Here is a 12,646-nt window from a genome sequence, read left to right as displayed (position 1 = left end):
CTCCCCCAGCATCAGGCTTAGACTTGTCCCATGGCCTCCTTATCTGACTCTCAGGAAGTTGGCTGGCAGCCAGATGTCAGAGTTCCCGTGTTTTGGGCAACAGCAGCAGCAGCGCCACCTGAGACCCCACAGTGACCTCATTTCATCAGCCAGCCCCGCAGGAGGAGGACAGGATGGGGTGAGGGGCATGGGGCCTGGCTCCAGCTATATGTTTTTAAAATCCATCAGAGACACTGACGTAGGTTCCTAAGTCACAGGCTCTAAAAGCGTTCCTGTTTCTTTCTTCAGCCCAGCATGTGCTGGCATGAGTCAGCCACCTGTGATGGATTTGGTGTGGAGCGGGAGCCGGATCCTGAGTCACAGCCTCGCGGGGCCTGGCAGGGGTGGCAGGTGCTGAGGGGCCAGCAGCCTGAGTCCCAGGCCCCAGTCCCACTTCTGAACCCCGCCATGGCCCGACCCACGGGAGGCCCTGTGTCCCTGCGTAGAAACACTCTGGGAGGACACATGCCTCATGGCTGCGGGTTTCTTACTCCCAGGGGCGGTCAGCAACAGGGTCTTTAGTCTGACTGTCTCGTGACTGTTTTATCATGAAAATGTACCCAGGCTTTTTTATTATTATTATTATTTATATATTTTTTGAGCCAGAGTCTCGCTCTGTCGCCCAGGCTGAAGTGCAGCGGTGGCGCGATCTCAGCTCACTGAAACCCCTGCCTCCCAGGTTCAAGCGATTCTGCTGCCTCAGCCTCCTGAGTAGCTGGGACTACAGCCGCATGCCACCATGCCCGGCTAATTTTTTGTATTTTTACTACAGATGGGGTTTCACCATGTTAGCCAGGATGGTCTCATCTCTTGACCTGGTGACCCGCCAGCCTCAGCCTCCCAAAGTGCTGGATTACAGGTTTGCGCCACTGTGCTCAGCCCAGGCTTTATTTATATTGGTGAAAATGAGGCATAAATGTTAAAAGCCACGGTGGCTTTTCCTCGTGCCCTGCCTGTTTGCATTCCCTCTTCTGGGCTTCAGTGACAAATGTGTTCATCCTGCAAATCCAGCCCAAGGCCAGCTGCAGGCTGCTTTGCGTGCATCACCTCGATGAATCCTCCCAATAACCTTCTGGCTTTCCGCCCGTTTTGCTGATGGGGAAACTGAGGCATGGAGTGGTTGCTGACCTCACCTAAGGCCCCCTAGCTAGGAAGTGGGGCTAGACTTGAGGCCACATGTAGAGCTCAGAGCGGCCGCTCTACCATGGGTTATTGGGTCCCTGAGGCAGGCAATGCTATCCCTCGAGGGAGATCTTGCCAAGCTGTTGTTTCTGCTCCACCCCTGACCCAGCAAGTGTCCCTTCTCCACTGTGGCCTGCAGCACGCTCCGCTGTGAGCTTGCTGAGGCCGGGGCCATGGGCTGTCAGCTTGATGCCTCCCCTGTCGGTCACAAGCTCAGGCCCTGCTGAAGTAGGAATATTCCTGCAGGAAGTCCTGAAGGAATGTGTTTGAAACAGACATGCTTACACAATCCGATTTTGATGGACTGCTGCACAATAAGCCATATTCCCTTCTCAGACACAGCCACGCAATCTTCTTCACTGGGCTGGAATAAGGTAACCCCTGAGTTTTTCAGCGTGGCATTTGGGGGCCTTTGATAAACAGCCCCAGCTCCTCCCTTGAGCCTCTTTGTTTCCTGCTGCTGCCAGCACCCTGACCCCCATCTCACGTGGAGTTCAGTAATATCCTTAGCTATGTCCACATTCTAGGCAGTTTCTGGCCTCTGCACCTGTTCATGCTGTTCCCTCTGCCCAGATGCCTTTCCCTCTCTTCCTGAGTAATGCAGACCCATCTTCAGAGCTTTAGTGTAAGGATGTCCTTTCCCCTGGGAGGCCCTCCCTGAACATAGCGTGTACCCTCAATTGAGTTGGGGGCCCTCCCTGTAAGCCACATGGTCTGCAAATTCCTGTGGGCCAGGGTGGATCCCACAGAGTCTCATTGCCTGTTCCAAACTGTGTCACAGGGGCTTGACCAAGGCCAGATTCTTGTCTGCTCATCTCCCCAGTCCCAGCACCTCCTGAAGGTCTGGCGCCACGTGGCCATCAGGCTAGGCTGCGGAGGTAGATGGCATCCAGGCATCAGGGGAGGGAGCAGCGTGTCCAACAGATGTGAGCTCAGACTGCAGCTCTCGAGATGTGACCTTAGCAAGTTTCTTCACTGCTCTGAGCCTCCGTTTTCTTTCCTGCAAAATGGGAATTATCAGATGACAGAGCCAAAGGATTCAGTCATTTGTTTAGTTATTCATTCATTCAGTAAGTGTCTATTGAGCATCTGCTGTGCGTCGGAGTCTGGGGAGTGCAGCGAGGTGTGGACATGCTAGTGGGAGGAAGCAGATGAGAACACGATGGGGATGAGATGGCAGGTGATACCAGAGGCCGTAGCAGGTAAGGGGATGGGGAATGGGGGCCAGGGTGCTCTTTTGCACAGGTGGACATGGAAGGCCTCTCTCTTGGACCCTGAGAGGCTGAGAGAGGGCCTGGGACAGGTCCCAGGAAGGGGTGCCGGCACAAAGGCCTGAGGTGGGGCCACACTGGATGCTGTTCCCGGCACAGCAGGGAGGCCAGACGGGAGGAAGCAGAGGACACAGCAGCACGAGGCCAAGAGGTGGGGACACAAAACTTGGCCAGTGGCCAGATGTGGGCCACCACAAGGACGTGGACTTTGACTCCGAGAGAATAGAAGCTGTGGAGGGTTCTGGCCAGAGGAGTGACGACATCTGATGGAGGGTTTAAAAAGATCTTTCCAGTCACTGTTGGGGAAAGGCCTGGGCTGCGGGGAACGTGGAAGCTGGGAGCCCAGAGAGGAGCCCGCGTCCTTGTCCATGAAGAGAAGACCTCGGACCAGGGTGGCAGAAAAGAGGTCAGGTGCTGGGTGTGTTTTCAAAGTAGAGCTGACAGGGTTTCAGCTGATGGATGGATGTCAGGAGTAAGAAAGGCAGGTTCCAGGATTATACCAAGGGTTCTGGTCTGAGCATCTAGGAGGAGGAGGAGGGACTTTCTGCTGAAACAGGCAGAAGCTGAGGCGGCTCTTGCCACATGATTGTCACCAGCATCCTTCGTTCCGTAAATACTCATCTAGCACCTCTTGCTGGCTTGGCTCTGCAGTGGCTTGAGACCCAGGGAAGAGATGAGGCTGCCGCAGTCTGTCTGTCAGGGATCCCCTGTCTAGGGCACTGGGGCAAACTTCAGTAGGAAATGATAGGGGTGTGGAGTCCAAGGAAGCCCCATTAGTCTGTAGACTCAAAGGTCACCCCTAGCCCGCTGCGGGACCAGCCGGCCGGAATCCACAGCGCTGGAGGGGGAGCAGCTGCCATGAGTCCTGGTTATGTGCCTATCGCCAAGGTGGGCACTTCACATGCACCCTCTCACCAGATAGTCCTGGCAGCCCCTGTCAGAAGCTGCGGTAATGCCCCCATTCTGCAGATGAGGATCCTGGGGCCCAGAGAGATGGCATGATGCCTTTGCACAGTTGAAAATGATAAAAGCCAGGATCCAAACCCAGATCTGTCTGATTCCAGCGTCCGCCGCCTGCCTGGATCACACAGGGTGAAGCCCCCATGCTCCACCCCCTGGAGAAGTCAACCAAACTCCTGAAACTCACATTTCTCCCCCAGGTCCCTGGCAACTTCCACGTGTCCACACACAGTGCCACAGCCCAGCCACAGAACCCGGACATGACACACGTCATCCACAAGCTCTCCTTTGGGGACACGCTACAGGTGAGCAGGGGACACTCAAGGTGGCATGGCCAGGGTGGGCATACAGGGGCTGTGTCACCCAGTGCCCTCTGTCCTTTCTGGGCACAAGGAGGAATTTCCCTTAAGGTGACACCTAAGCCAAGCCTGGAAGGGCAGGAAGGGTTTCACCGGGAACAGGATCCTGGGCAGGGGGCATCTCAGACATCAGCCCTCTTCTAGAGCACCCAACTGATGGTTTTCATATGAAAGACTTAAGTTTACTTTCAGAAAAATGGATCAGTAAGTGCATGTGACGCAGCATGTTACTCTGTACCAAGATGCCAGAAGCCCAGGGCACGAGGGCTCGCTTGCCAGCTGAGAGGGCCCAGAAGCACTTGCCTGAAGCGGGAGCTGGGAGGTGGGGTGGGTAGGGGCGAGAGACCATGTTAGGTTGAGGAAGCTGGAGACTGAGGCTCCACCTGGTGACTCAGAGCACCCATCTGCAGCGAGGAAGAGGGACCCAGGAGGCAAGACTATAGGCAGGGAGGGGAGAGAAGGGCCCAGACTCAGGAAGAGTGAAGGGGAGAGGAGCAGAGGAGGAGCTGAGGAGGGAGGAGCAGCGGTCTCGCATTGCTGGGTGCAGGGGCAAAATAGAAGGACACAGAAACTACAGTCCTAAGTTTAGTCATCAGTGGGGTGGAAATCTGATTTTTTTTTTAATGTACAAAACTTAGCTTAGGGCTCATCCATCCATTCAACAAATACTTATGAAGTACCTACTATGTGCCAGGCCTTGCATACCTGGCACTTGGTGAGAACAAGCACGGTCCCTGCCCACCTGGAGCTTCCATTCTAGAGGGGAAGACAGACGTTGATCAAATACTGGTACAGGTCGGGCGTGGTGGCTCATGCTTGTAATCCTAGCCCTTTGGAGCCCGAGGCGGGTGGATTACTTGAAGTCAGAAGTTTGAGACCAGCCTGGCCAACATGGTGAAGCCCCTTCTCTACTAAAAATACAATAATTGGCATGGTAGCAGGCACCTGTAATCCCAGCTACTTGGGAGGCTGAGGGAGGAGAATCACTTGAACCCAGGAGGCGGAGGTTGCAGTGAGCCGAGATCCCGCCACTGCACTCCAGCCTGGTTGACAGAGTGACACTCCTCTCAAAAATAATAATAATAATAATGGTACAAATAATGTGAGACAAAACCATGACACATAACAACAGAAGAGAACATTCTAGCCTTCTCGTCTCCATAGCCACCATTCTTATGGGTTAGAAACGAAGCCTTGACACGGTCAGTCTCAAGACAGCAAATAGACAAACTTCCTTTTCCTGTTGAGGAACCGCAGTTCCTTCCAGTTGTTGAGGAATTGCTTGTTGAGAATGTGCAGTTCTGTTAAGTGCTCAGTAAACATCAGCCACCTGAGACCAGGATCAGGGATGAGGCCACCCCTCCGCTGCCCGCTGCTTCTGGAGTGGACATCTCCATAGCAGCATGTCCCCACCTACCTCCCTGATGTCTCCTCGTTCCTTCCATTCAGACACCTCACTCTCCTTCCTCCTGGGGGCCTTGCGGACCTGTCTCCAGACTCAGAGCCCTTATACATGCTGCTTGCCAGTTTAACTTCCCACTTTCCTCCAGATCTTGGTGTCAATGTCACTTCCTCCAGGAAGTCCTCCAGGGTGTCTAGCTCAATAACTCCGGTTAACCATGCCCATGGTAGCATGCTCCATTTACCAGGTATGCCTTATCCTTCTTTAGATGTTCCTTGAGGCCAACCTGGTTTCCCATTGTTCTCAAAGAAAAGGTAGGTCATGGTTTTCAGTTCCCATGCTATGGCAGCCCACCCCGCTGCTTGGAGGAGGGGTCTTTTCACACCTGCTGTATGTCCTCCACAGCAGACGTGATGGGGGGCCGCAGCTCTGGGGCACCCCTGCCTGGACTCCTCTATGGGCCTGTCAGAGGACCCTGGGATCTCAGAAGAAACCTTCTGGGACCCAGAATCCACATTCACTTGAATTTTCTGTGTGATGTCATGGAAAGAGTCTAGCTTGGAGTCAGACAGACCTGATTTCAGAGTTTAGCTTAGCACTTACCAGCAGGGCGAGTCTTGGTGTTTTTCCAAGCCTTCGTTTGCTCTTCTGTAAAATGGGCCCAATGATACATCATTAGGGGCATGAAATGAAGTGGCCAGGTTGGAGCAGCACACAGTAGGTGCTAGAGATGAGAAACAAGCTTGTACCTACTGTGTGCCAGGCCCATGCTGCCTCTTGCTCCCCACAAACCCTGCTGAAGCCCCCTTTTACACACTGACAAGGTTCCTAGACTAGCGAGTACCTGGCCATCCCCCACAACCAGGGCCAGGCCTGGAGCTGGCGGTGTCCTGGGGATCGTCCCCTCAATGCATGTCTCCACAGGTCCAGAACGTCCACGGAGCTTTCAACGCTCTCGGGGGAGCAGACAGACTCACCTCCAACCGTATGTATCCCGGCTGGGAACAGCCTTCTGCTCCAAGATGCCCGGTACAGCAGGCAGGGATAGGGGAGGGCAGGGAGGTTGGGGTCCCTGTCCAGCACCCACTCCGAGCCAGGGAGGCTGCTCACGCTCCATTCCCACAGCTACCCAGTGGGAAGGCAGACCCAGCCCCATCTGAGGGAGAAGAAGAAGGCTTGTCCCGGGGAAGGTACAAGCCATCCCCGGCACAGCAGACTCACGCACACGGTGGAGACCAGCTATTACCATCATTGTTGCTGTCGTCACAGCCACATCATTGTCCTTAGTTGAACTAATTACCTAAGATCCCATGGGGAGCTGTGGCAGAACCAGAATCTGTTCTGGCTGCAGGTCGCACCGTGAGAACGGGTCTGTGGATGACCCAGTCAGGTCTGACCACATGGCTGCCTCCCCACACCTCACTCGCCTGCTCAGACTCCTCCCATCGACCGTAGCTCCTCATAGAGTCCTTGCCCTCCTCAGCTCCCTGGCACCTTGGCCCAGATCAAAGAGAACAGCACATCTCCACACGCAGACAGGAGAGCACACACACCTGTGCCTGCACACCAACACACGTGCACAGAGTGGGCCCAGGAGGCCTGTTTGCTCAAGCAGACCCGCTGCTGCACTGGGTACCTGGATTTTTCTTACTTCCTCACCTGAGCTCACCTTTTAACTCACATCTTTTCTTACTATTTCCTGAAATGCATCTGCTCTCCCACTGTCAGGGATCCAAGCCAAAGAAAACATTCCTCCATGACCTGCCCCCTGACAAATCAAACCTCATTTTTTTTGTGTCCCTGTGAATCCTTGTCCATAAGCAGAAGTCACTTTTCTTTTTTCCAAGACGTGGATCGCAATTTACCATCTGCATTTTGTACTTGATATTATCACATAGCCACGATGTTCTTACTTTCCAGTTGTAATGAGAGCACAGTTGTCCATCTTCAGCTCTGCTGTGCTTTGCTTTTCTGTTTTATTTATTTATTTATTTATTTTGAGACAAAGTCTTGCTCTGTCACCCAGGCTGGAGTACAGTGGCACCATCTCAGCTTACTACAACCTCCGCCTCCTTGGGTTCAAGCCATTCTCGTGGTTCAAGCCATTCGCCTCAGCCTCCCAGTAGCTGAGATTATAGGTGCTCACCGCCACACCCAGCTAATTTTTTGCATTTTTAGTAGAGACAGGGTTTCACCATATTGTCCAGGCTGGTCTTAAACTCCTGACCTTATGATCTGCACACCACGGCCTCCCAAAGTGCTGAGATTACAGGCATGAGCCACCGCGCCCGGCCTCTGCTGTGCTTTTCGAAGGCGTTGTCTTCTCACTAAAAGTGTCTGCTGTGTCCTGCATTTCACTGCGGCAGTAATGCCTCTGACATGTACAGTGTTGGCGCGATGTCACCCGACGGCTTTCTGGCTGTTTCTGGTTCTCATTCATGCTGCCTCCAGCAATGGATAAGTATACCGCAGCATCTCCTTGTTTGAATGCAACTTTCTGGTTGTAACAGAGGTAGATGATTCTTGGTGTGGTGGCGTGGTCATTGTTTAGTGTCATAGGAGTGTGTCATCTCGCGGTGGTTATCCACAAATGTTTGCAGCTACGATGAACCCCTCAGCTGCTGGACAGGAAAGAGGATCAAACTAAACAGGCCCAGAGTGTGTGAGCAGAGAGACGGTGTGGACAGAATACCTTGTCTTTTCTGGGGCTAGTGACGAAAGCCATCTCAGGCTGGCTTAATTGGAGAGAAAAAGGCGTGAGATCAGGCAATGGACAGCCAGGGAAGGGCTGGCCTTTATTTTTCTCAGCTCCCAAGCTCAGTCACTGGGCCTTTGCCTTTGTAGGTCCCTCTGTGCCCAGGTCTTGCTGTGGGAGTTGCTTCTTGGCATTAAGGTCTCAGTTCAAATGCTACCACCTCCAAGAAGCCCTCCCTGATCACCATATCGAAAATAACCCTGACTTCTCAGGACAAACTTGTTTTTTCTTCCTAGCATAGACCACTCTCTGAAATCACCTTGTTCTCTCAGACCTCTGCTGCCCTTGGCTGTTGCACCAACTAGAACATAGCACTCTGCCTCGCCCACTGCTCTGTGCCCAGGACCCAGCCCTGGGCCCAGAGTACAGTGGGTGTATAATCGATGATAAGAGGCCTGGAGACCACCGTGGAGGAGCTCCTGCCAGGTGGTGGCACAGTGCGGTCATGAGGACCTGGCCTCCAGTGGCCCGTTCCACGCTTTCCCAGCCGTGTGGTCTTGGGAAAGTCATTTAACTCTGCTAAGCCTCAGTGTCTGCATCTGTAAAGGGGAAAGAATCCTCCCCACCTTCAGCCTTGCCATGAGGATTAATGAGATGTGTGGACAGAGTTGAGTGTGTGGCCTGGCACATTTTGAGTGCTCAATAAATGTTGGCCTTTCTCTTCCCTGTCTTCAACAGCTAGCTTCAGGAACGAGATCCCCTAGGGCAGAAGCTAAGGAGCACCTTTCCTACATGGAATTGTGTCTTGTATCGTGGAACTGAGTTAACTGGTCCTGAATGACATAACTGGGATGAAACCAGCTTGTCATGTACATGTATACACATAGTATGGGCCGTCGTGTGTGTGTGTGTGTGTGTAAGTATACACACACGTATCAGCTGCTGGTTCAAAAATGCAGGCTCTGGGCCCCAGTGGTGGGATAGGGATGAAACAAGATTGGCCATGCGTTAGTAACTGTGAAAGCTGGAAAATGGGTATGTGGGAGTCCATTCTACAGTTCCCTATGTTTTAGGTTTGAATTTTTCCATAAGAAGATTTTGCGGGTAGGGGAGGAGGGAGTGAGCCTGAAGGGAATGTGGGCCGGCCTGGACCAGGTTGGAGCCAGCAGCCTCTAGGAATGGTCAGCTCACAAGGAATCCACATGGGTTGTAATTAACTGCAGTGTCTCCCGTGGGCATTTGGCAAATTGTATCAAAGGCCTTAAAAACAGTCACTGCCTTTGAGTCATCAATTCTACTCATAGGAGAGTAAGCTAAGGAAATAATTAAGAGAGTGTACAAAGATCTAGGAAAATAATGTTCATTAGGTCATTGTTTATAAGAAGGAAAATGAGGAACCACGTCAGTATCCAGCCACAGGGGGTTGGTTAAGGATGGTAACTGCCCAAGTTGAGCGTGGTGTGTCAGGACCTTGCTGGCAGTCAGGCAGCAAACATTTATTGAGCACCTACTATATGCCAGGCATTGGGCTAGGTTCTGGGGATAGAGAGGTGAATAAAACAAACAGACTCTCTATGGAGCTTATGTTCTGTGTCTTAGGCCTGAAAAGATGTTCATGATGTTCAGTTCTTAGAAAAATATACAGTAGGATCCTATTTTAGGAAAATGTAAATATATGTATAAACGTGTCTGGCAGTTTATATGTGAGAATGTGAACCATAGGTTTCTGAGGATGACGAATTTATGGGTGATTTTTGTTTTGCCTTTGGTGATCACCTGTGTTTTGTACAATTTTTTTTTTTTTTTTTGAGATGGAGTCTCGCTCTGTAGCCCAGGCTGGAGTGCAGTGGTGGCTCACTGCAACCGCTGCCTCCTGGGTTCAAGCAATTCTCCTGCCTCAGCCTCCCTAGTAGCTGGGACTACAGATGTGTGCCACTGTGCCTGGCTGATTTTTGTATTTTTAGTAGAGTCAGGGTTTCACCATGTTGGCCAGGCTGGTCTTGAACTCCTCACCTCAAGTGATCCTCACCTCAAGTGTTGGCCTGCCAAAGTGCTGGGATTACAGGCGTGAGCCACCATGCCCAGCCTTGTACAAATTTTAACAAGAAATATTAAGTGGTGATTTTGATAAGGCATTCACTTTTTCATTCCTTCAAGTTTGTAACCTAGGGCAATAGACATTTGAGACACCACGGTCAAGCTTGGTCTTGGGCTTCTGTTTTAAAAATGCAAATTCTGAGCACCACCCTTGGCCCATTCAGTGGGATTCTACTGGAAAGAGGTCCAGGTGTCTTTTCATTCCAGATGATTCTGCTGCTTCTGACATCTGAGAACCATTACAGGGTTGAACAGAGGGATGTTGTCTTCATGGACTTGGCTCCGAGGCTACAGGGCTTGTCTCAGATTTTCAGAGGAACCTACCCAAAACAATTCAGGAAGCACTTCCTTTGCTTAACAAGATACGGCTTTGGCAGGAAGAGGCAGGGAGGGAGCGTCAGGACAGTGAATGCTGTCTGCATCCCTGCCTTCTTACAGAGGAAGACTGACTCGACTATGAGACCAGGATTAGCACCCACAGGCCTACATTTCTGTGTTATTTTAGCTCCGTGATCCATGACCGAAGATTCTGAAAGGCCCATGAGCTTCCTGTAAGCATCCCAGAAGGCCCAGGAGAGTTCATACCTTTCCTGGGTGATATTTGGCAGCTCTGGGCCTGCATTCTATCAGCCCAGCATTGGACTCCGGTTACCTCATGCTTATCAGCAGCTGATTCATCTGTGCTTTCATTCATGGCCCCGTCCAGTCATCCTTCCATCCGTTCATTCATTCAGTAAGCATTTGCCATGGTCCGCCCGGTACCAGGGCCTGCTCAGGGCTCTGGGGAAATGGAGATGAGTAAGGCTCCTTCCCTGCCTTCAGCAGCTCCCCCATCCAGGAAGAACTGATCTGCCGTTGATTTATTTCCCATTTTCCGTTCATCAGTGCTTCATCGGTGCAGTTTTTCTGGTTAATAGGCTCTTTTCTTTTTAATACTGAAACCTAGTTTGTTTTAAAAATAAAACTGTTCACACAGTATCAGAGGACATACAATGAAATGGGATCTTCCTCAAATCCTACCTTCCTCCCCAGAAGCAAAAGCTGCCCATGGTTCCTTGGGCATCTTTCCAGATAATGCTCCTCCATATTTACATGGATAGAGAGCATCTCCCCTTCCCCCAATCCATGGACACACGTCTATCCTGTGGCATGACTCGGTTCTTTTCCCTTTTGGAGAATAGCTTCTCCTAGCGCCCACTCTTCCATGGTTGCTCTATTGATGGACATTTGGGTTGTTTCCAGAATGTTAATAATGCATACAGTGCGGGAGGAAAGATCCTGATGGATAGAGTCTCCCAATTCCTAGCTTCCAAGGGGAGAAGATGAAGAGCAGGTGGTTGGTGGTAAAACCGTGGGAATGAGCCCCGAGGGGGTTAGGGTTTAGAATTAGGACTGAAATGACATAGAGCTGTCCGCGGGCAGTGCCCGTCCCCCTGCTTCATTCTGCTGTGTCCTTCCCGCAGCCCTGGCCTCCCACGACTACATCCTGAAGATTGTGCCCACGGTTTATGAGGACAAGAGTGGCAAGCAGCAGTACTCCTACCAGTACACGGTGGCCAACAAGGTGCGCGGGCGGTAGCTGAGCCGAGATGTGTGCGGCGGCGCCCTCTGCTGGTGGAGAGCAGAGGCGACGGGCAGCTGTGCCGACGCGCTTTCTTCTGGTTCCTTTCTGGAGGCCTTTCTTGGGGGTGGGCATGAGCCAGGCTCTGTCTCTGAGTAAAGATGAAAGGCCCAGTCCCTCCCATGTGGCAGTCTCAGAGTCAAGGAGAACAGATCTAACTAGGAAATAGGGTGTGTTGTCTTTGAAAGAGCAGGTAGGCTCCGTTCTACAAAGGTCCTGGGGTTGCAGAAGTCTCAACAGCCCTGCTTCTGGTCCAAGTCATTCAGACCCAGACCCCATAGCTGTCACTCATTAAGTACTTCCTGAGGGCTAGACATGCTGAGCTCTCTTCCTCCATCGTCTTCTCAATCATCATGACAACACAGACTCCTGCTCTCAGGGCACAGGCACTTCAGCCAAACTCAAGAGGCTACTGAGTCACACCAAGAAGGCTGTTGATTAATTTGCTGTTGATTGACAGGAACATCCCAACACTCAAAGTCACGCAGAAGACGGCAGGCCTTGGTGGGCAGCAGAACATGGTCAGAGTCTGCAGAGTGGGGTGACCCCGCAGTTAGTGGTCTCAAGCCAAGACAGCCTTGGGCTTCCCCGAGGGATCCCACCAATGGGACATGAATGCTTGAAGCCCGTTGATTGAGATGCCCCTGCTAAACCCTGGTGGATGGGTTTTTCCCACTTACCACCAGGACTGTCCTTTTTCTTCTGTTCCGAGGTTGCCCAAACCCCTTATAAGTGATACCTGTTTAGCTCAGTTAATTATAACAATGGTAGGAGGCATAGCTGTCACTCATTGAGTTCTTCCTGGGGGCTAGACGTGCTAGGCTCTCTTCCTCCATCATCTTGTCAATCATCAGGACAGCTTTGATGTTGAGGCTGTTATTGACCCCATTTCATAGATTTGGCCATTGAGGCCCTGAGAGGTGGTTGTAGAGCTGTAAAGTGGCCGAGTGTGCATTAGAACAGGTTTTCCTTGGGCTCCAGAGCCTGGCCTCTTGATCACCTCATGCCTCAGTCGGAGGG

The 12,646-nt window shown here is 51.9% G+C and overlaps 1 protein-coding gene across 3 annotated transcripts in view; it reads left to right on the top strand.

The window, feature by feature from the left end:
* The window catches only part of ERGIC1 (endoplasmic reticulum-golgi intermediate compartment 1), a 123,265-nt gene that overhangs the window by 90,295 nt on the left and 20,324 nt on the right, over nucleotides 1-12,646 (top strand). For 2 of the 3 annotated variants that reach the window (XM_017547664.1, XM_037745418.1), the window contains exons 6-8: nucleotides 3,653-3,757; nucleotides 6,138-6,198; nucleotides 11,469-11,569. In XM_017547664.1, coding sequence (XP_017403153.1) covers nucleotides 3,653-3,757; nucleotides 6,138-6,198; nucleotides 11,469-11,569 — 267 coding nt within the window. The remainder of the gene's footprint in view (nucleotides 1-3,652; nucleotides 3,758-6,137; nucleotides 6,199-11,468; nucleotides 11,570-12,646) is intronic. The other variant, XM_037745419.1, reaches the window with a different exon arrangement.

The sequence above is a fragment of the Cebus imitator genome, unplaced genomic scaffold (assembly GCF_001604975.1).
Source record: "Cebus imitator isolate Cc_AM_T3 unplaced genomic scaffold, Cebus_imitator-1.0 Scaffold200, whole genome shotgun sequence".
NCBI classification, from domain to species: domain Eukaryota; kingdom Metazoa; phylum Chordata; class Mammalia; order Primates; family Cebidae; genus Cebus; species Cebus imitator.
The sequence above is the reverse complement of the archived record's forward strand: the minus strand, read 5'-3'. Positions and strand labels throughout refer to the sequence as shown.